Raw genomic sequence first — 19,894 nt, forward strand, 5'->3', positions numbered from 1 at the left:
GGTCCGCTCTGCTCCTGGGAACGTCCCACCATGGCAGGATAGAAGCAGCCCAGATGGGCCAGCGGGCCCCTGTTGGAGGAAGCTGGGCATAGTGCAGGGTCCCAAAGTCTGGGCCTGGACTGTCCTGACCACCTGCTCCAGGGCTCTGAAGCCAGACGCTGAGCGGCATTCTGCTGTCACTAGCTGTGCAGCTTATCAGCCTCCTGGCCTCCCTTTCCTGGACAGAATACCTTGGCATGGGCGGCTATGAGAATGCATTGCGTCTGCAGGCACACAGATAAAGGCTCAGGGCTGACTCAGGAGAGGCAGGTCCTTGCCGCCCCTCCCTCTGCCCGCCGCCTGCCCCTCGCCGCCGCCCCGCCCTCCCGCAGCCTCTCTGCTCTCTCCACATCTCTGTCTGCCGCGGGGCAGCCCGCACTCTGTCCACATCAGGCCCGGGCTTCTGCTCTGCGTGTGTTTATCTGTCTCTGACATCCGCTGTCTCTCATCCTGCTCTTCTCCGTCTCTGTCTGCCCTCCCCTTGTCTTCCTCTTCTTCCCTCCCCGGGATCAGGGAAGGACACGGCCCACTTCAGTTTCTCATGGTTCAGTGCGGTCATGGGGGGCCGCCCCGGCTCTCTGCCAGGACTTCCCTCTGGCCAGGGAGCCCACCTCCCCAAACAGCCTCCACTCAGGTGCGTCATGAGTGACTGGAAGCCCCAGGCCAGGCCTGGCGAGGACAGGGGACCGGGGTCCTTCCCGGGAGGGCAGAGAAGGGCCACCTCCCAGGGTCCAGCTGGTTCAGAGGCACAGCTCCCAATCCAGCCCTGTGGAGCCTCAGCCTGCCCAGAGGTGGAGGTCTGTCTTGAAACCTCACCCCAGCACTCAGGGGCCCTCCCAGACTGCAGGCGCCCTCCAGCTTCTGGGCTGGGATTCTAAGAGCTGCCAGTTCATATGTGCACACACACACACACAAGTACTTAATTCTTAGGGCAAAGGGTGACTATAGTATGTATCCTTTCTGGTTTAATTTTTTTCTTTGAACCGTGCAAAAGGATTCACAGTAAAAAGGAATACCTTCGGTCCCTCATTCCATCTTCCCAAAGGCAGCCAGTTAGCAGTTTCTGGTGAATTCTTCTAGAGAAAGTGAGTGTATAACCTGAGCACTTATTGGGGGGTATTTGTGCAATTTCCCACACACAGCAGCATCCTTTACACAAAGCTGCGATTACCCTTTTCACTTAACTGATCTTAGAAGTTCCATTATCTGCCCCATCTTTATATATGTAAGTGTATATATAAGCCTCATCTTTAGGAACATGTATTGGTATGCATAATTCCCATGCCCCAAAACCCATCCTTTAGTATGAACAACTCAGTGGTTTCTAGTATATGCAGAGTTGTGCAATCATCGCCACTAATTTATTTTCACCACCCTACAAAGAAACCCCAGACCCATTAGCAGTCACTCCCCAGTCCCAGTCCCCAGTCCCTGGCAATCACTAATCTACTTTTCTGTCTCTCAGGACTTGCCTGTTCATTTCATATAAATACAATATGTAGCCTTTGGTGTCTGGCTTCTTTCACTCAGGATAGCGTTGTCAAGGTTCTGCAGTGTGTATCCATGCTGTAGCGTGTCAGTACTGTGTTCCCCTTGATGGCTAATACTCCACTATGTGGGAATGCCACATTTCACATACCCCATTGACAATGCAGCATTCCACTGATGGGTGTACCTTACTATACTAATCTGCAATGGTATTTAGGTTGTTTCCAGTTTTTTGATACTACATATAGTGCTGCAGTTCATTTCCTTCTGTTCTTTGCAAATGTACATGTAAAAACTGCCTCACTGTGGAATTACCAGGTCTAGGTAATTCAGGTTTTATCTTTTATTATTACATATTACCAACTGTGCTCCAAAGAGGAAATATATGAAATGACATTTCCCCCCACAGACTTGCCAAGGCATTTTATCAAAAATCTTAGCCATCAGATTTGGAAGGTGCTATCTTACTGTGGTTTTCATCTCCAGTTTTTCTCTTTTGAGTGAAGTTGAGTGCCTTGTCATTCCGAGTTGTCTGCTCATAACTTTTATCTATTCCTCTATTGGCTCATTGCTGTTATTGATTTGTAAGAGCTCTTTATATATGGAAGAAATTAGTTGTCTTTTTTTTTATAAGTTGCAAATTTTTTCCACAGTTAATCATATTATTCTTTCTCTATGCAGAAAATTTTAAGTACCCAATGCATCCTTTATGGCTTCTGGGGTATGTAGCTTTCTAGTACTGTTAGGAAGATTACAGAAAGCTGCCAGCAACTATCTATGACCCATCAGGGTGACCAGACAAATCAACAAGTGGCTCTTGCATAGAATTCTATGAGTGGGGAAGCCCAGTGGACACAAGACCCAGGGTTGATGTGTGGGACACCTTCCTGGAGGCAGGGAGGGAGTCTTGTCTGAGCTGAGACAGAAGGGGTGTGGGCATTGGCAGACACCAGGGATGCAAAGGGAAAGCCCCATAGTCCAGCTGGAGCACACAGGGTTGTCTGGGAAAACGGAGACTCGTGTTGGTATCTCAGGGTCTGGGGCAGTGGGAAGGTGAACAGGCCAGGCCACATTCCATTCCCGCCTCCGGGCAGCAGAGACACTGCAGGTTCACCCCGTGGAAAAATGTCTCCATTCACCTTAGGGAAGGTTCTGAAGGACTGGAAGGGTGAGCAAGGAGGCGCATGCGAGGCCACATCCCATGGGGAGTGGAGCGGTGGGAAGCGACAAGAGCTGAGGAGCAGGCAGATGGAGAGAAACCAGGCTTGGCCCCAGAGGGCTGGACAGGAGGGCCAGGCAGGGAGAGCCTGGAGTCCAGGTGCTCCAGGGCTGCACACGCCCATATGCTGTCCATCCATTTATGACTTCCCAGGCCAAGCCACAGGCTGCTGCTGCTGCTAAGTCACTTCAGTCGTGTCCGACTCTGTGTGACCCCATAGACGGAAGCCCACCAGGCTCCCCTGTCCCTGGGATTCTCCAGGCAAGAACACTGGAGTGGGTTGCCATTTCCTTCTCCACAGAAATCCATTTCTTCTTGGGCCAGTGGCTCCATCTGCCTGATGGGGCTGCCCTGGCACAACTTACACCAGCAACACAGGCAAACCAGAGCTCATTGGTCAGCCAGGGCCAGACATGGGCAGCAGATGGAAGAAGGCCCAGCTCCTGACTCTCAGGGTTGCGGGGGTGCGGCTCTGAGCAAGGCAGAGCCTGTGGGTGCAGAGGATGGCGCTGAGCTGGCATCCTGGTCACCCCGCTCTGCTCGGCCCCCACAGGAGCTGAGACTAACAACCTGGGGTCCTTCCCCAGGAACTCTTCTCTCTGAGTCTGCATCTTTGTCCGTCCCTCTGTCTTTCCAAATGCCTCTCTCTCTCTCTCGCTGGCTTTCTCTTTCCCTCTCCTCTTCCTCCTCAGACTGGAACCCGTTCACCATGTGGGTGTCAGGTGGGACAGACCCATGTGCTGCTGGCTGGGCAGGCATCTTCTGGGACTGGTGGGGCTGACAGGCAGCTCTGGGCTCTCTGCTCTGAGTGGCTTCTCTCACCTGTCCTTCACACCTGCCAGATCCAACTAACCTTCAGGGACTTGTGGCACTAATCTAGTGGCACTAATCTGCCACTCCAGATGCATCCAGCAGGGGGTGGGGAGATGGACACTTTCCCCATACAGAAGGCCTTTTCACCTGGCATATCTTGTTCCGAGACCCTTGGTCACCAAGCATCCCCCTTACTAGCAGACAAATTCCACTAAAAGTGATTTAGAGTTTAAATGAGGAAGAATCCCTGTTAAATGTTCAACATATCAGTCCTTAACACTCTAGTATAAATGAGCCAATAATTTTCTTTTTTTTTTTTCCTATTCTACTCGCCCCCTCCCCTCCAGCTAGGGGGATGCTGCCTTAAGAAGACTTTACTAGTTTGTTTTTGCAAGAAGAGAGATGTGGAGAGAGAAGCGGAGCAAAGGGACCCCCAAAGAAGGGAGGTAGGGCAGAAGTAGGAGGCAGAAAGGAGGGGATTTGGGTGGAAAACTGGAGGAAGGCAATTGGGACAAACATTGTTAAGAAGCAGGCCATTTTTTTGTCTAGTTCTTCACAGCCAGCAAAACACAGCCACAGGAAAGTCCCCAAGTCTTTTATCCCTCCCTCCTCTGGCTTCCAGATGGGAACACCGAGGCCAGGAGAGAAGGGTCTCACTGTGGATCACGCAAACATCCAGGCCTCCTAACTCCAAACACAGGTGCCCTGCTGGCCACTCTGTTGTCCTTCCCGAAACCCCAGAGGTGCCAGCCTCTCCTCCTAGGATTTCCTAGGAGGGCAGGAAAGCCCTCATGGGCCCCTGATTTATGATTTTCTGACAGCTTCCTTCCTGCTACCATTCCCTTCCAGCCCAAGTCCTAGCCCCACAAGGAAGGAAAGAGCTGGGTGAGAAGGGCAGCTCCATGGAGCATAACTAACTTGGCTGGGCAGCTACAGGCCCTCGGGTCCCCCAACATCCCCACCCTGGCCCAGCGAGGGGCTGCAGCCCCGGGCCTCCAGATCAAAGGCACAGAACGAAGGCATTGTTCTCTAACCTGGAAGGCCGGCCCTCCGGCCCTGTCCTTTGTCTCAGCAGAGGTTCTGAAGTCTTCTGGCACTGCCTGGGCCCCTGGGGGCTGCTGCCATGGACTCAGGTACCTCCAGCCCTCTTGGGCTGCTCCTGCCCCTATAGAATGGGCAGGATATGGGTGCAGATCACCAGGGGCACCTGGGCTTACACGAGCTGATGTGCAGACAGGGCTGATCTTACAGGCACCCCCAGCCAGGGAGGCTGCCCTTGGGACATAGACAGAGAGGAGAGGCCCTTAGCACAGGCCCCAGGGGGAGACAGTGGGAAGGAAGGCTGTGACCCAGGTTTGTTTGCTGTTAGAAGAACAGCATTTCCTGTTTGGACTAGGCTGCTGGATGTGTCAGTGAATCCACACCAGCAGGGCTATGTTTCCCAGACCCCGTGGCCTGCTTCAGGGGTGGGGGGTGGGGCGGGTGGTGTCTGAGTCCATGTCCCCATGTGGCCCACACACTTGTGTGTGTGTGTGTGTGTGTGCTCCCTCTCACCTCCTCAGCTCCCGACGGGAGTCTAAATCTGAGCTGATCTCTCTTTTCATCCAAAGAAGCCCCCCATGCAGGGCTGGACCAGAGGGTGGCAGTGTAGCCTGGTGGGTAAGCACCCAGGCCAGCATCCATCACTCACCAGCCTTGAGGCCCGCACCTGGGGATAATCAGGTGGCCTCCCAGGTGTGGGAGAAGAGGACAGGCGACAATGAAAGCAAAATGCTCAGCACAGTGCCTGGCGCACGGTCAGCGCGCAGACCAGACCGGAAGTCGCTGTCATTACTGGCGGTTGTGGGCTCGTCTTGGCAGCGAGCAGATCAGGCCCCCAGGAGGAGGCCCCTCTCCTCCCATCTCAGCAAACACTGAAACCTCAGATGACCAAACCCAGGTCCCTGCAGCACTTCCTGCCCTTCCTGCTCAGGGAGCAGAGGACCAGAAACGAGGCTGTCGTGCACCAGGAGGATGTGCTCAAAAGGGCGCCTCATATTGTGCCCCAGGACCACTGCCCAGAGACCCAAAGCTTTAAAAACTGCCTTGCCTTTTGTTTGTTTAATTGAAGCATAGTTGGTTTACACTGTTGTGTTAGCTTCTGGCACACAGCAAAGTGACTCCATTACATATATATATGGACTTCCCTGGTGGACACACACTCCGTTTTTCATATTATTTTCTATTATAGGCTATTACAAGATATTAAATATAGTTCCCTTTGCTTATCTATTTTATATAAGGTACTGTGTATCTGTTAATCCCAAATACCCAATTTATCCTTCCCCCACCTTTCCCCTTTGGTAACTGTAAGTTTGTTTTCTATGTCTGATTCTATTTCTGTTTTGGAAATAAGTTCATTTGTATCATTTTTTTAAGGTTCTACATATAAGTGGTATCATATGGTATTTGACTCTCTCTGACTTACTTCACTTAGAATGATAATCTCTAGGTCCATCCATGTTGCTGCAGATGGCTATATGTCATTCTTTTATATGGCTGAGTAATATTCCATTATATATACAATGAGACATAATGGTATAAATAGGTATATATATTCCATATCTTCTTTATCCATTCACCTGCTGAGGGACACAGGCTGCTTCCGTGTCTTTAACTGCCTCACTTTGGGGTCTTCCCTAGCAGTCTATTTGTTAAGACTGTGCATTCTCAATACCCGGGGCGTGGATTCAACCCCTGGTTGGTGAACTAAGATCTACAGAACAAAGACTAGCAAATACAGTGTAACTAATAATATAAAAACGCTGCGTCTCAGAAGGACATTCAGGGGCATGAAGAGATGCTCATGTTATCTGAAAGACAAAGCAAAGCCAACACTTACAGTGGTCTGCAAATACGTATGAACATGCAAAGAAAAAAACAGCCTTGTTTTCTCAGGTAGGGAAATGAGGCTCAGAGAGGGGAAGTGACTTGCCCCAGGTCACAGAGCACCAAGTGGCTGCTCACTGACATCCAGGCCAAAGGGGCACTGAGCCTGTATTAACCACTGGACTGCACTGCCATGGGCTCTAGCTGTAGAGGGGTTTTTTTTTGGCCGTGCTGGGTCTTTGGTTGCTTTGTGTGGGCTTTCTCTAGCTGTGGTTCGGGCCTCTCATTGCGGTGGCTTCTCTTGTCGAGGCGTGGCTTCAGCAGTTGTAGCACACAGGCTCAGTAGCTGTGGTGCATGGGCTTAGTTGCTCTGCGGAATGCAGAATCTTCCCAGACCAGGGATTGAACCTGTGTCCCCTGAATTGGCAGGCAGATTCTTATTCACTGCGCCACCAGGGAAATCTGGGTTTTTTAAAAAAATATTTATTTTTATTTATTTGGCTGCACCGAGTCTTATTTGAGGCACACAATACCTTCTAGCTGCAACAAGTGGACTCTTCTTGGCAACATGTGGGCTCTGGTTCCTCCCTGCATTGGGAGCATGAAGTCTTAGCCACTGTTCCACCAGGGAAGTCCTCAGTTCAGTCGCTCAGTCGTGTCTGACTCTTTGCGACCCTATGAACTGCAACATGCCAGGCTTCCCTGTCCATCATCAACTCCCAGAGCTTACTCAAACTCATGTCCATTGAGTCAGTGATGCCATCCAATCATCTCATCCTCTGTCGTCCCCTTCTTCTGCCTTCAATCTTTTCCAGCATCAGGATCTTTTCCAGTGAGCCAGTTCTTCCCATCAGATGGCCAAAGTATTGGAGCTTCAGTTTCAGCATCAGTCCTTCCAATGAATATTCAGGACTGATTTCCTTTAGGATTGACTGGTTGGGTCTCCTTGCAGTCCAAGGGACCCTCAAGAGTCTTCTCCAACACCACAATTTAAAAGCATCCATTCTTCGGCGCTCAGCTTTCTTCATAATCCAACTCTCACATCCATACATGACTACTGGAAAAACCATAGCCTTGACTAGGTGGACCTTTGTTGGCAAAGTAATGTCTCTGCTTTTTAATATGCTGTCTAGGCTGATTATAACTTTTCTTCTAAGGAGCAAATGTCTTTTAATTTCATGACTGCAGTCACCATCTGCAGTGATTTTGGAGCTCAAAAAAATAAAATCTGTCACTGTTTCCACTGTTTCCCCATCTATCTGCCATGAAATGATGGGTCCAGATGTCATGATCTTAGTTTTCTGAATGTTGAGTTTTAAGTCATAGCTATAGTTTCAGATAAATACCCTGGACCAAGGGACCCCAGCCTCTGATGTCACAGTGTTGATAGTAGCTTTTCCTTGGAGTATCCACTGCTGGAGAAATTCCACAGTGGCTCAGAGCTCCCACAAGTTTGGTGATAAAGGAACATGTATGCAGTCCATCTAGGCTTCCCTGGTGGCTCAGTGGTAAAGAACCCGTCTGCCAATGCAGAAGACTTGAGTTTGATCACTGAGTTGGGATGATCCGCTGGAGTTGTTTTTTTGTTGTTCAGCTGTGTCCGACTCTTTGTGACCCCACAGACCGCAGCACACCAGGTTTCCCTGTCCTTCACTATCTCCTGGAGGAGATGTCCATCGAGTCGGTGATGCCATCCAACCGTCTCATCCTCTGTCACTCCCATCTCCTCCTGCCTTCAGTCTTTCCCAGCATCGGGGTCTTTTCCAATAAGTCTGCTCTTTACATCAGTGGCCAAAGTATTGAAGCTTCAGCTTCACCATCAGTCCTTCCAATGAATATTCAAGGTTGATCTCCTTTAGGATGGACTGGTTTGATCTCCTTGCTGTCCAAGCGACTCCCAAGAGTCTTCTCCAGCACCATAGTTTGAAAGCATCAATTATTTGGTGCTCAGCCTTCTTTATGGTCCAACTCTCACATCTTTACATGGCTACTGGAAAAACTGTTAACTTTAAGTGTATGGACCTTTTTCTCAAAGTGATGTCTATGCTTTTTAATGGGCTGTCTAGGTTTTTCATAACTTTTCTTCCAAGGAGCAAATGTCTTTTAATTCCATAGCTGCAGTCACTGTCTGCAGTGATTTTGGAGCCCAAGAAAGTAAAGTCGATCACTGTTTCCATTGTTTCCCCATCTATTTGCCATGAAGTGATGGCACCGGATCCCATGATCTTAGTTTTTTTAAAGTTGAGTTTTAAGCCAGGATTTTTTCACTCTCCTCTTTTACCTTCATCAAGAGGCTCTTTAGTTCCTCTTCACTTTCTGCCACTGGGGTGGTGTCATCTACGTTTTCTGAGGTTATTGGTATTTCTCCCTCTGGAGTAGGAAATGGCAACCTGCTCCAGTATCCTTGCCTGGAGAATTCCATGGACAGAGGATCATGGCAGGCTACAGTCCATGGGGTTGCCAAGATTCGGACACGCCTGAGCGGCTGAGCCCGTGCCGTCCGTCACGGAGCATCTCGGACACATCGCCAGCAGGTATGGCGGCGCCTCCTCACCCTGCAGTCCTCCCAGGGCCTTCCCGGGACAGAAGCCACTGCCCAGTCCTTTCCCTTCCTGATGAGCTGCGTGCCCGTCAAAGTGCTCTCTGGGGTGTTCGGTTTTTTAAAAATTTATATATGTATTATTTGGCTGTGCCAGATCTTGCAAGATCTTTAGTTGTGGCATGTGAACTCTTAGTTGCAGCATGTGGGATCTAGTTCCCTGACCAGAGATTGAACCTGTCAGTCCCGACAGAAGCGGGGAGGTCAGGGACGATTCTGGAGTTTGGGAAGGTTCTAGGTGCCCTCTGATGAGAGCTATGGCCCCTCCACGTAAACACACACTCCTGTCACTGACACATACATCACACACATGCATACAGACATCACACATTTCACACACCCCATCACACTTGCACACACGTGTCATATACACATACCACCCTGGCATACACTTTGGAGGAATTCACAGCCCTCTGCCCAGAAGCCCATCTGTACACCCCAGATGAAGTAACTCCAACCTAAGCCTGTCCTTCCAGTGTCACAGATGGGGAAACCCAGGCCCAGACCAAATGCTGTCTGCACTCTCCCTTGACTGTGCTAAAGAGCTGACACCCCCTCTGAAGTCAGGAGGCCTGGATCTGACCACTCATGGAGTGCTTTAGGTAGATGACATCTCCTCTTGGCCTCAGTTTCTCCATCTGTAAAACGGCAATGAAAGTGGACACTGACTTCGTGGGGTCAGCCCAGGTCTTCTTCTCCCAGGGGGGACTACAAGTGCCTGGACCTCCCTCTTTTTCTCTCTAAAATAGGGATAACTGCGCTCACCTCACCCACAGTGGTCTGAAGATTAAACTGAGAGGGAGCGTGAAGCGCAGGTGAGGTGCCCCCGCACACAGTGGAGCGCACCGCTTAGGCAGCTTTTGTTGCATAGATGGACCGCCCCTCTTGCCTTGATGACTGGAGCCCTCAAAAATATCCAGAGGGGATGCGGCCCCTGGTGTCACTGGCCCAGGCTTGATGGTTTTGGGTCCTGGCTGCGCCAGAGACCGTGGCCCGGCCTCAGCTTGCAACACGTGGTTGGGCACCTCGGAACTGGCACCCCGCCCCCAAAAGGGACACGCGGCGCAGGGCACCAGGCTCAGGTGGGCACCTGCCGGGCTTCCTGGCGGGGGCGCCCGGCCCCCCGGGGCTCCTTCCGGGTTGGCAGCGGCGGCGCGAGGGGCGGGGGGCCGCGCGGAGGGGCCGGGCGAGGCCGGGAGAGGCCGGGAACGCGCGCCCCCGCCCCGCGCCCGCCTCCCGCCCGCCCTCCCGCCGCTGCGCTGGGAACCGGGTTCCGCGCGTCCGGGGCGGCTGGCTGCGCGGGCGGGCGGGTGAGCGGGCACGCCAGGCTGGGGGCGATTGCGAGGGGCCGCGCGCGGAGGGCTCCGGGCGCAGCATGGGCGGCCCACGAGCCTGGGCGCTGCTCTGCCTCGGGCTCCTGCTCCCGGGAGGGAGCGCCGCGTGGAGCGTCGGGGGAGCTCCGTTCTCTGCGCGCAGGTAAGGGCTGCCCCCCACCCCCTGCACCACCTCGGTGTCCTGCCAGACCGGGGTTGGGGATCGGGACTCCGGGCACCCCCGCCCCCAACCTCCGTGCAAGCCCAGGATTGGGAAAGGGACCCGGTTCCCCACCTCATTGCCAGCCCCGGTGGGGGCAGGGACCCTGGGCCTCATTAGCTGGCAGGAGCTCCTGGCCGTGCGGGGGTCCCCTGCTTCACGTATCCGGAGCCAACAGCCCCCGACAGCGTTATCCGGCCCCCACCACTTCAACTCCGGTCCCCAGGGGAGGGGGAAGGGGCATGACGGAGGAAACCCCAAGATTTCCCCGTCCCCTCCACAGGGCCCCCTCCCTGCACGTAGGAGAAGCCCAGATCACCCTCTAATTGACACTTGGGGGACCCTCCCCTCTTTACTCTGCTTCTGGCTTTTTTTAGTATCCCAGCTATTTATTTCCCTCGAAGGAAGAAGACTGGGGTGGAGTTTCACAGACCGAGGGTCAGTGTCGGCCCCCAGGGACCTGGCATTTTGGACCGACTGCTGTGGGAGTGCTCTGTCTTCCTCCCCATCACTCAAGAGCAGGGAACATTCTATCTGGTGGTGTTTATGGAGCATCCCCTAGTACCAGCCAGGGGGCCCTTTACATGCAGTGTTCAAGGATTGAATGAGTTAGGGAAGACTTGTCCCCATTTAGCAGATGAGCATATCGAGGCCCCAGGGAATTGACAAAATCATCTAGGCTCTCTGAGCACTGACCAAAGAACTGGGATTCAAATCTGTGTCTTTCTGGCCTTGGTGACACTGTTTGAACCTGCCCAGGCCCTGGTCCTGACTGTAGCCCCTGCCCCCACTGGGGTCCCCTCTCAAGGGCCGGCCACTGCTGTTGTCTGAGGCAAACAATACAGAGTAGCCAGGCTTCTCCGGGCCTTTTCATCCCATTCAAAGGCCTGCCGGGCCCCCACCCCCTATGGCCTCAATTCTTTAATTCTTTTCAGAAATTCCGCTTTCCCAGTGGTCAGGGGCCAGCGTGTCCCCACTGGGCTAGCAAGAGCAGGTGACGCAGGCAGGGCTGGAGGGCAGAGGTGGCTGTGATGTCAGAGGCCAGAGGTGCAGTTGTCTGAGATGGGGACTGATGCTGGCCACTGTCACAGCCACCACCGCAATGCTGACCTGGGCTGGCATTTCACCTGCACCTGTCCCCCTCCAGAACCTTTCTGACTGCCAGGAAGGCACACATTTGTATGTACAGAAGACAAAGCCACGGCTCAGAGAGGGGATATGACCTGCTGAGGGCAAGGACGTGAACAAGTGCCAGAATGGCCAAGACTCTAAACTGGGAATATCCAGTGTCAAGCTCAGGATGATGGTTGAGATGGCTTAAGGCCTGCACTGCCCTTCGGCCAATCCACTGCCTCCCAGCCTGGGCTCCTTTCCCCGCGAGGCTCCCCTTGTAGGAGCACGCCTGTGGCTGCGCGTAGGTGTCTGGGGGCCACTGGGTGCTGTCACCTGGTCATAAAAGGCTCAGAGTGGCCTGAGCATCACAAAAGCCCTGTAGGCAACGCTGCTGTTCCCATTCTACAGATAAAAAAGACCGAGGCCGAGAGGAGAAACTGCACCTCAATCTAAGTCAGTCAGCTTCCAGATCCAGCGTTCTCTCCACCCTGGCAGCTCTCTGGAGGAGGGAGCACGGTTGTCGGCTTGGGGAGCGGGAAGGCTTTCAGGTCATGGCTCCGGCCTCAGACACAGCAGGGTCTTCTTCTGGCTGTCACCCACTCAGTGTGCAGCCTCGGGCAGGTCTCTTCGAGGCTCCAGGGCTCAATTCCCCTCTCAATTTCCTGCCTCTTCCCCTCTCCCCTCTCCTCATGCCCTGCTCACAGGTCTGCAACGGTCCCAACCTGCTAACACCAAATAACACCAATGTTAAGTGGGGGAGGGACCCTCGCCAGAGGCATCTGTGGTTCTGGGAGGCCAGGACCTTCCCTTGTGGCCCCAGCTCAGCCTCACTGGGCCTCGCTGGAGACGGCATGGGGATGTCGCGCCCATCACCCCTCCCTCCAGCCCTGCGCCCCAGGCGCCCCTTGGCAGCCGAGGGACCAGAGGCAGAAAAGAGGCTTTGTGCCTGGGGAGGGGGAGGCCTGGGACAGCGTCCAAGGGGCCGCCCCCAGGCCCAAGAATGTGGCGAGACTTCGAGACCCCCGGAACCAGGGTGCCTGTGGGCTGCGCAGAGCTGCCTGTACTCGTCTTGCCCCTGTCTGCCCCCCCAGTCCCTGCTGGGGCAGCTTCCTGCCCCTCCGAGGACCCTTCCAGCCTGTGTCTCAGCACTGTGGCTCTGGAGTTGACGCCATCACTGGTGTCCTGGCCCATTCTCCTCCCTTGCAGAGTACTGGCTTCCTTTGGGCAAATCCCAGAGTCAAGGAGAGTGGAGAACTTTCTTCCCCATCCTCTCCCCGGGGAGCTCAGAGCCCATTGCTGCACACATAGGGGTGACCTAGGTAGGTGACTTCTCTCGGGACCTCAGTTTCCCCTCTGTAAAATGCAGAGCCTGACTGTCACTATCTCAAAGTCAAGGCGGGGGGTGGGGGCCGACCTTGTGCGGAAGGTACAGTACTGATGTCCCTCAGGGAAGCCCCTGGACCCCAGCCTCCTGGCGTGGGCCCCATGTCACGGTCCAGGAACAAGAAGGACCAAAAATCCCATCAGCACTGCGCTCAGAGTTTAGCGTGAGACACCCCGTGCTGGAGGAGGTCCTGCCATCCCCATGTGCAGATGGACAGAGCGAGGCCCAGAGAGGGCCAGGGCTCGTCCAAGGTCACCAGGTTAGGGAGCAGCAGGGCCAGGGCTGGAGCTTGGCCTCCGGTGTGGGGTTCGGACTCCGTCCGCCCCACCCCCACCCATGGGTCTTCTTTCTTTCCTCTCCTTTTCATAACGGCCCTTGGCCCCCAGCCCGCTTGGCTGCCTCCTGCAATTAGCCCCTATCACTGTTCCGGATCACAGCCCTGGGCCCTGTGGAGACAAAGTCCCCTGGGCCCCTCGTGGCAGGGGGTGGAAGGCAGGTGGGGGGGCGGCCCTTGTGGGGGCAGCTGGTGCCAGGCCGAGCTGGTCTGGCCTGTTTTCTCTCCTCCCGGCAGCCTGTGGGGCCGCGGAGGTGCTGAGTGGGCAGGAGTGGCAGGCCCAGCAGAGGGGTGTTGTCTCCTCCCAGCCATCCACCCCCCACCACCCCGTCCTACAGGAGGTAACCCAGCATCAGCAGGGTCTCAGGTGGCTTCTCACCAAGTATGCCCGAGGTTGGGGGGAGAAGCGCCCAAGGGCAGCAGGCTGGAGGCAGGGTTTCCAGGGGCCACACCCAACTGTGGGAAACCCCCGGGTCCAGGCTTCCCTGCCCAGGGCCACTGTCTGTCCTCAGTCATTCCGTCATTCATCAAACCTCCCTGGGCGCCCTTAAAGCTGAGTGCCATCCAGCTCGGTCCCTGCCAGCGCCCTCTCCCAGCACCTTCGCAGGGGAGAGAAACTCAAAGCTGCTGTGAGTGGCAGGGATGGGCGAGGGACACCCTGCAGATGCCCAGCTGTGCCCAGAGCCTCAGGAGGCTCAAAAGGTGATAGGAGTTTGCCAAAGCAGGGAGAGGGCTTTGCAGGCAGAGGGAATCTCATCTGCAAGGATCGGAGGTGGTGAGAGGGTGCTCACGGAGGGAGGGCAGGAAGGAAAAAGAGTGCCAGCTCAAGTGTGTGGGTCTGAGCAGTCAGGGCGACAGGCAGCATGGGGGAATGTGGACTCCAGGCCAGTAACGCCCCTGGAAAGTGGGTGGAGGGGCCAGGCTGGGACCCTGCTGAGGAGCTCGGGGTTTTATCCTGGCCACAGCAGGGCTGGGTCTTCAAGGCCAGGGAGGGGTGGGAAATAGTTTTTGGTGACCTCCCCCCATACCAGGTGAAGGGCACAAAGAACTGACCTTGAATGCCACCTGGCCTGACTGTCCTCTCCTGTCTAAAATCTCTGCTGGCTGGTCACTAGCTCGATGTCCCCTGCGCAGGGGAATTGGACTGATGAGCAGTAAACCAGGGGACTAGACAGCAATTCACACGGGGGAGATCTCAACTAAGGAGGAAGAGAAAAACAGGCACCTCTGCCTAGGAGCCGCCAGCGCGGGCTCTGCGGAGCTCCGGTGACATCGGATCCGGGTGGGCGGCTCAGAGGCCCCTTCTCCGGCTCTCCCTCCTACATGCTTTCAGTGGACTGTTTGCTCCTCTGGGATTGATCTCCAAGAGACGCAGAACAGTGAAGGGACTCCCCCAGAGTCCCACGGGGCGTTTGTCCACTGGTTCCTGCCAGGCTTTCTCCTCCAGGTGGGCCGGGTGGGGGTGGCAGCCGCAGGGCTAGGTTTCCGGGGTGAGGGACACCTCCGCGGTGGCGGGACATTCCAGGTGCTCACGGGCCCTCAGCCCTGCTCAGGGTCATGGGCCTGGGGCTGGGAAAGGAATGACCGTTTCAGGTGACCCTTCTCAGCTCGAGCCCCCACCCCTCCAGACTTTCCTTTGTGACCTGGAGCCTGGGGTCAGCAGGTTCCCAGGCAGCGGCCTTCACAGAGCCACAGACCGTGGCCCAGGGGATGGGGAGGAGACGGGAGCCCAGGCCCCTGGGAGGGAGGCGGGGGCCGGGCTGAGCATCCATATTCCTGGGTTCAAATCCAGACCCTCCACGCACCAGCTCAGTGACATCAACAGTTGTCTCCCCTTACTGAGCCTCGGTCGTGTCTGACTCTTTGCGATCCCATGGACTGCAGCACGCCAGGCCTCCCTGTCCTTTACTGTCTCCCAGAGCTTGCTCAAACTCACGTCCATTGAGTCGGTGATGCCATCCAACCATCTCATCCTCTGTCGCCCCTTCTCCTCTGCCCTCAATCTTGCTTCAGTTTACTCTTCTGTTAAGTGAGGGGGAGGGGGGATTCCCGGCTGTGGGAAGATGATGTAAGTATCTTTATTTTTTAAATATTTATTTATTTGACTCCGCTAGGTCTGAGTTGCAGTGTGCAGGATCTTGTTCCCTGATCAGGGATGGGACCTGGGCCCCCTGCATTGGGAGCTCAGAGTCTTAGCCACTGGACCACCAGGAAAGTTCCAACGATGTAAAATACTTTTGGTATACAGTTGGCGCCCAATATGTGCAGCTCAGGATAATTATTCAGTGGCATGTGAAGGAGCCAGTCCTCCACACTTGGGATGGTGACCTTGCTCCCGGCTGTCTCACAGAGGGGACCTGAGGATAAGTGAGGCAGGGCCTGTCTCCCGCATGCCTCGGGGAAGGGGGGCGGACGTGACTCACCAGCTGGATTCAGCACGACAGGGATACAGAGCAGAGAACCAGCGCTCTGCTCAGACGGGGGCGGAGGTGGGCGAGGACTCGGGAAGAGGTGACAGCACAGCGGGTGGGAGGTGCCAGGAGAAGGCCGGGAAGGGCGCTCCAGGAGCGGGCCCAGCAAAGGCCTGGCGGTGAGGGGCGCGCGGCAGGAGTGGCTGCAGGAGGCAAAGGGCTGGGGGTGGAGACACCACGGCCAGGGTTCCGTGGTCTGACCCACCCCCGCCCCCACCCAGGGCTCTGGAATTCACTCGTCAACCAGCAGCAGGGAGATCGCACCAGGGCCCAAGGGCTCGGAGGGCTCAGGGGTCTCCCTGCCTGTAGCCTCGAGGCTCCCCGAGAGAGAGCGCACGCGCGCAGGCTGCGGGCGACCCCTGAGCTTCCTGTCTGCCGGCTGTTTCAGGAACTGGTGCTCCTATGTGGTGACCCGCACTGTCTCATGCCACGTGCAGAATGGCACCTACCTGCAGAGGGTGCTGCAGAATTGCCCCTGGCCGATGAGCTGCCCTGGGAACAGGTGAGCGAGACGGTGTGGGGCAGGAGCTGCCGGCGTTCCTGCTGTGGTCGAAGGGCTGGGGCTGGGGGGAAGCCCGGGACCCCAAGGGTGGGTGGACAGAGGGCCTGCTGACCATTTCCCGGCACCTCCCCTTGGCTCTTGAGCCCCACTGGAAGGCTTCCTGGGGGAGGACTCCCCCGTTCACCTGCACACCTTCACTCGGTGAGCGTTCACGGATGGAGGACAGGCCAGCCCAGCTCACAGGGGCTTCTTGTCCAGTTGTTTTCTTGATCCCCCATCCCTGGCCAGGGGCTGGGGAGGGAATGGAAGGGCTGAGGCCCAGAATTCAAGAGCAGGGACACTCTGGAGAGGCCTGAAAGTGGCAGAGGATCCCAGGACCCTGGGCGTGTCCTCACGGAGGGTGGGAGAGGGAGCGGGAGGCCCTGTCTGAGCCGGGCCACCCGGGCGCTCTTTCAGCTACAGGACGGTGGTGAGACCCACGTACAAGGTGATGTACAAGATGGTGACGGCCCGCGAGTGGAGGTGCTGCCCCGGGCACTCGGGGCCGAGCTGCGAGGAAGGTAGGACTGCCCGGGGCCAGGCCAGGTGCCTCCCCTCAGGTGCGAGGGAGGATCCGTAAACCGTCCTGCAGACGGTAGGCGCTGAGGGTTGGAGCACCGCACGTACCGGGGGCAGCTGCGCAGAGCTGCCGGCCAGCCGCACAGCCACGGTGGGTGTCTGCTGTCCCACAGGTGTTGACGGGACCCTGTGAAGACCCCTGGAGGAATTTCTTGCGTGATGTGTGGCTCACAATCTAAAGCCGCACATCCCAAGCCTTTCCTCCAAACTTAGGGACATTTCCACGGGAGGTGGTGACAACGCAGGGAAGGGTCAGCAAGATGGGGATAGCTTCATCCCATCCTGCAGGTTCAGAGACTAAGGCTCGGGATATGTGATGGGCACACAGGTCCTCAGTGGTGGGATTCTGCCTGGCTTCCCCCAGGCCCTCAGTGATGGGAGGACCCAGCTGGGCAACCTGTGGCGGAACGTGCCCTAGGCAGAGGCACCCCCTTACCACACTCCCTTCCCTGCATGCAGCTCAGGGGGCTAGGCAGAGCTCCCAGCAGGGGTGCAGAGGTGGCAGCCCCCACCCACCTCTCCGAGGTTACCACAAGTGCTGCCTCCTCCACGGGGCCTGCATATGCTGAGCAGTCCAGACCACATCCACCCTCATGGTCTGGCTGAACCCAGGGAGAGGAAGATTTGGGGGCCCCCAGAGTTGTGCTCCCAAGAATGGCCATAAGGAGGATGGACGGGCCTAGAGCCAGCCTGAGAACCAGGCCTGAAGGCCCCTTAATGGAAGGAGGCGCTGGGACCCCCAGTAGCACGTTCATGTGAATATCAGTCAAAAGACACATCCTGGTTCCAGAATCAAGGGACCATGATGCTACGGTCATAGGTGCTTCTGAGAGACTTACCCCCTTCACCTCCCTGGGGCCCACGGCAGCCCCAGCTCACAGACGGGGCGATGGAGACCCAGAGAGGTGAAGTCACACAGGTGGGGGGCAGACTCCCCACAGAGCAGGGCAGGGAGGGGCCTGGCTGTTTCCATGTGGGGTGGGAGAGCCCCCAACACAGCAGCAAGGAGTGAGGCAGCCAGAGGGAGGGGGCAGCCTGGGTCTGGTACGGAGAGGTGGTCTCCCAGGCAGGTGTGGGAGGGGAGCCAGGAACAGAGCCCTCCCGCACCTGCTGGGAGTGAGGGGGGAAGGCAGAAGGGCCCGGGGCTGGGAGGGCGTCCAGCCAGGAGGGGCTGCCACCAAGGAGGCTGCAGAGATGCTGGTGGTGAGGAGAGGGCGAATCCCCAGGGTGTGGGGGCCCCCCTGGTGCAGAACACCTGTGCCCAGCAGGGCCTGCCCAGACACAGGTTACCCTGTCCTTGGCTCCCCTCCCAAGGGCGGTCTGCCCTTGGTCTGTTGGGCCATCACGGAGCAGGTGGGGGTGAAGGACAGGTGTGGAGCGCCCATGGCTCAAGCGCCCATGTTCAGTCCAGGACCAGGCTGAGGGCTGGGGTTCTGAGGAGGGTGAGCAGGGGAGGGAGACGAGGCCTGGGGCGTGGGCGGCCCTGACACTGCGGGGCCTTGGAGTTCCTGCCTGGAGATGAGGGCTTCCTGGGCCAGGCCCGCTCAGCCACACTCCAGCTGTGTGGCCTTGGGCTGGGGACTCCCTTGCGTTGTGCGAGTGCTTGTGCAAGGGCATCGGGCCGGCGGGGGCGGGGGAGGCTGCACTTTAGGCAGCACTTGTGCCCCCTCGGGGGCGGGGGGTGGGGGTGGCGCGGCTTCTCTAAAGGGCACCGAGCCGCCCTGTGCTCTTACCTGGCACTCTCCTACGCTGGGCCTCGGTGTCCTCACCTGTGAAATGGACAAAATCACGTGGTCTGCCTCTCGGGGATGTTGGAAGCACGTGAAGCAGGTGGTGCAGCAGCGCGTGGAGGGGGCGGCATGGGATACCCAGTGGGACAGGAAGGGCCTCTCCCCACCCACGAGACCACACCGCGTAAAGGGAGGCCCAGGCCTGCATGTTCTAGAAAACTGCTCTGGGGCTGGGGAAGCATGAGGACACTTTTGACCCACAGCGGGCCCTGACCTTCCTGTGACAGCCAGCTTCAGGCTGGGCCCCAGCTGTTTCCCCTGCTCACGGCTGTCCTGGGGTCTGTCCAGTGCTGTGACACGACCTGAAGCCAAAGAGCTGCATCACCAGGATCTGGTACGCAGGGCCAAGCGTGAGTCAAAGAGGGAACGGACACACCTACCAGCCCAGAATCCAGCCTTGGATTGGCTGTGCTCTGCTGTGCGGCCTTGGGCACGCCACGTCAGCCCTCTGAACGCCATCTCTATTTGGAAGTCACCCAGGATCGAAAGGTGCCTGTCTCGTACCTTATTGAAAGGGCTGGAGACTCACATCTCCAACATGGGTACTTAATAAATGTCTTCTTTTCCCCTTTGGCCCCCCGTGCTGGGGGATCTGTGCTGCCTCCCAGCTCTGAGACACCCCCCGCTTCTCAGTCAGCTGCTTGGCACACAGGCCTCTAGTCTCTGATATTCGTGAGGCCAGCAGACTTCCTGACTTTTAGCCCTGGGTTTCCCATCTTGATTGAGGATGCTCTCTTTGATGTTCTTGACAATGAGGAGGAAGGGGCTAGAACAGGCCTCTTTTTACAGATGGAGAAACTGAGGCTCAGAGACGGTGTGGGTATCACTTGTGGGTAATACACAGAAAGTAAGCATTGTGGCTGGGATTCTCCCAAGGGCTCAGACCTGAGGTCTGCAGCGTGCCTCTGCCTCAGACCCTCCTGCAGTCACCATGACAACGGGAGGAAAGCTGCCACCGTCCCCTGTGGTGGGCACCAGGGCTGGTCCTCACCTGAATCGTGCCCTCTTGTCAGGGTGCCAGAGGTCCAGATGTGGAAACTGAGGCTGAGAGAGTGGTCAGAGCGGAATTCAAAGCCCTTCAGTCCCACCGGAGCTGGGTCTTCCCTTTGCAGGGACGCTGGCT

General features: G+C 56.5%; 1 protein-coding gene across 5 annotated transcripts in view; it reads left to right on the top strand.

The window, feature by feature from the left end:
- Positions 1-10,261: 10,261 nt before the first annotated feature.
- EMID1 (EMI domain containing 1) overlaps positions 10,262-19,894 on the top strand; it is a 39,403-nt gene continuing 29,770 nt past the window's right edge. For 2 of the 5 annotated variants that reach the window (XR_008683153.2, XM_055405500.2), the window contains exons 1-3: positions 10,267-10,502; positions 16,250-16,363; positions 16,820-16,923. Coding sequence is in view for 4 of the 5 variants with exons in the window: in XM_055405500.2 (XP_055261475.2) it covers positions 10,402-10,502; positions 16,250-16,363; positions 16,820-16,923 (319 nt within the window). In the remaining variant the exon portion in view is untranslated. Of the gene's footprint in view, positions 10,503-16,249; positions 16,364-16,819; positions 16,924-19,894 lie in introns of all 5 variants that reach the window. The other 3 variants (XM_088828308.1, XM_055405498.2, XM_055405499.2) reach the window with 3 other exon arrangements.

The sequence above is a fragment of the Moschus berezovskii genome, chromosome 19 (assembly GCF_049115385.1).
Source record: "Moschus berezovskii isolate FMDL1 chromosome 19, NW_MosBer_1.0, whole genome shotgun sequence".
Classification (NCBI taxonomy): Eukaryota; Metazoa; Chordata; class Mammalia; order Artiodactyla; family Moschidae; genus Moschus; species Moschus berezovskii.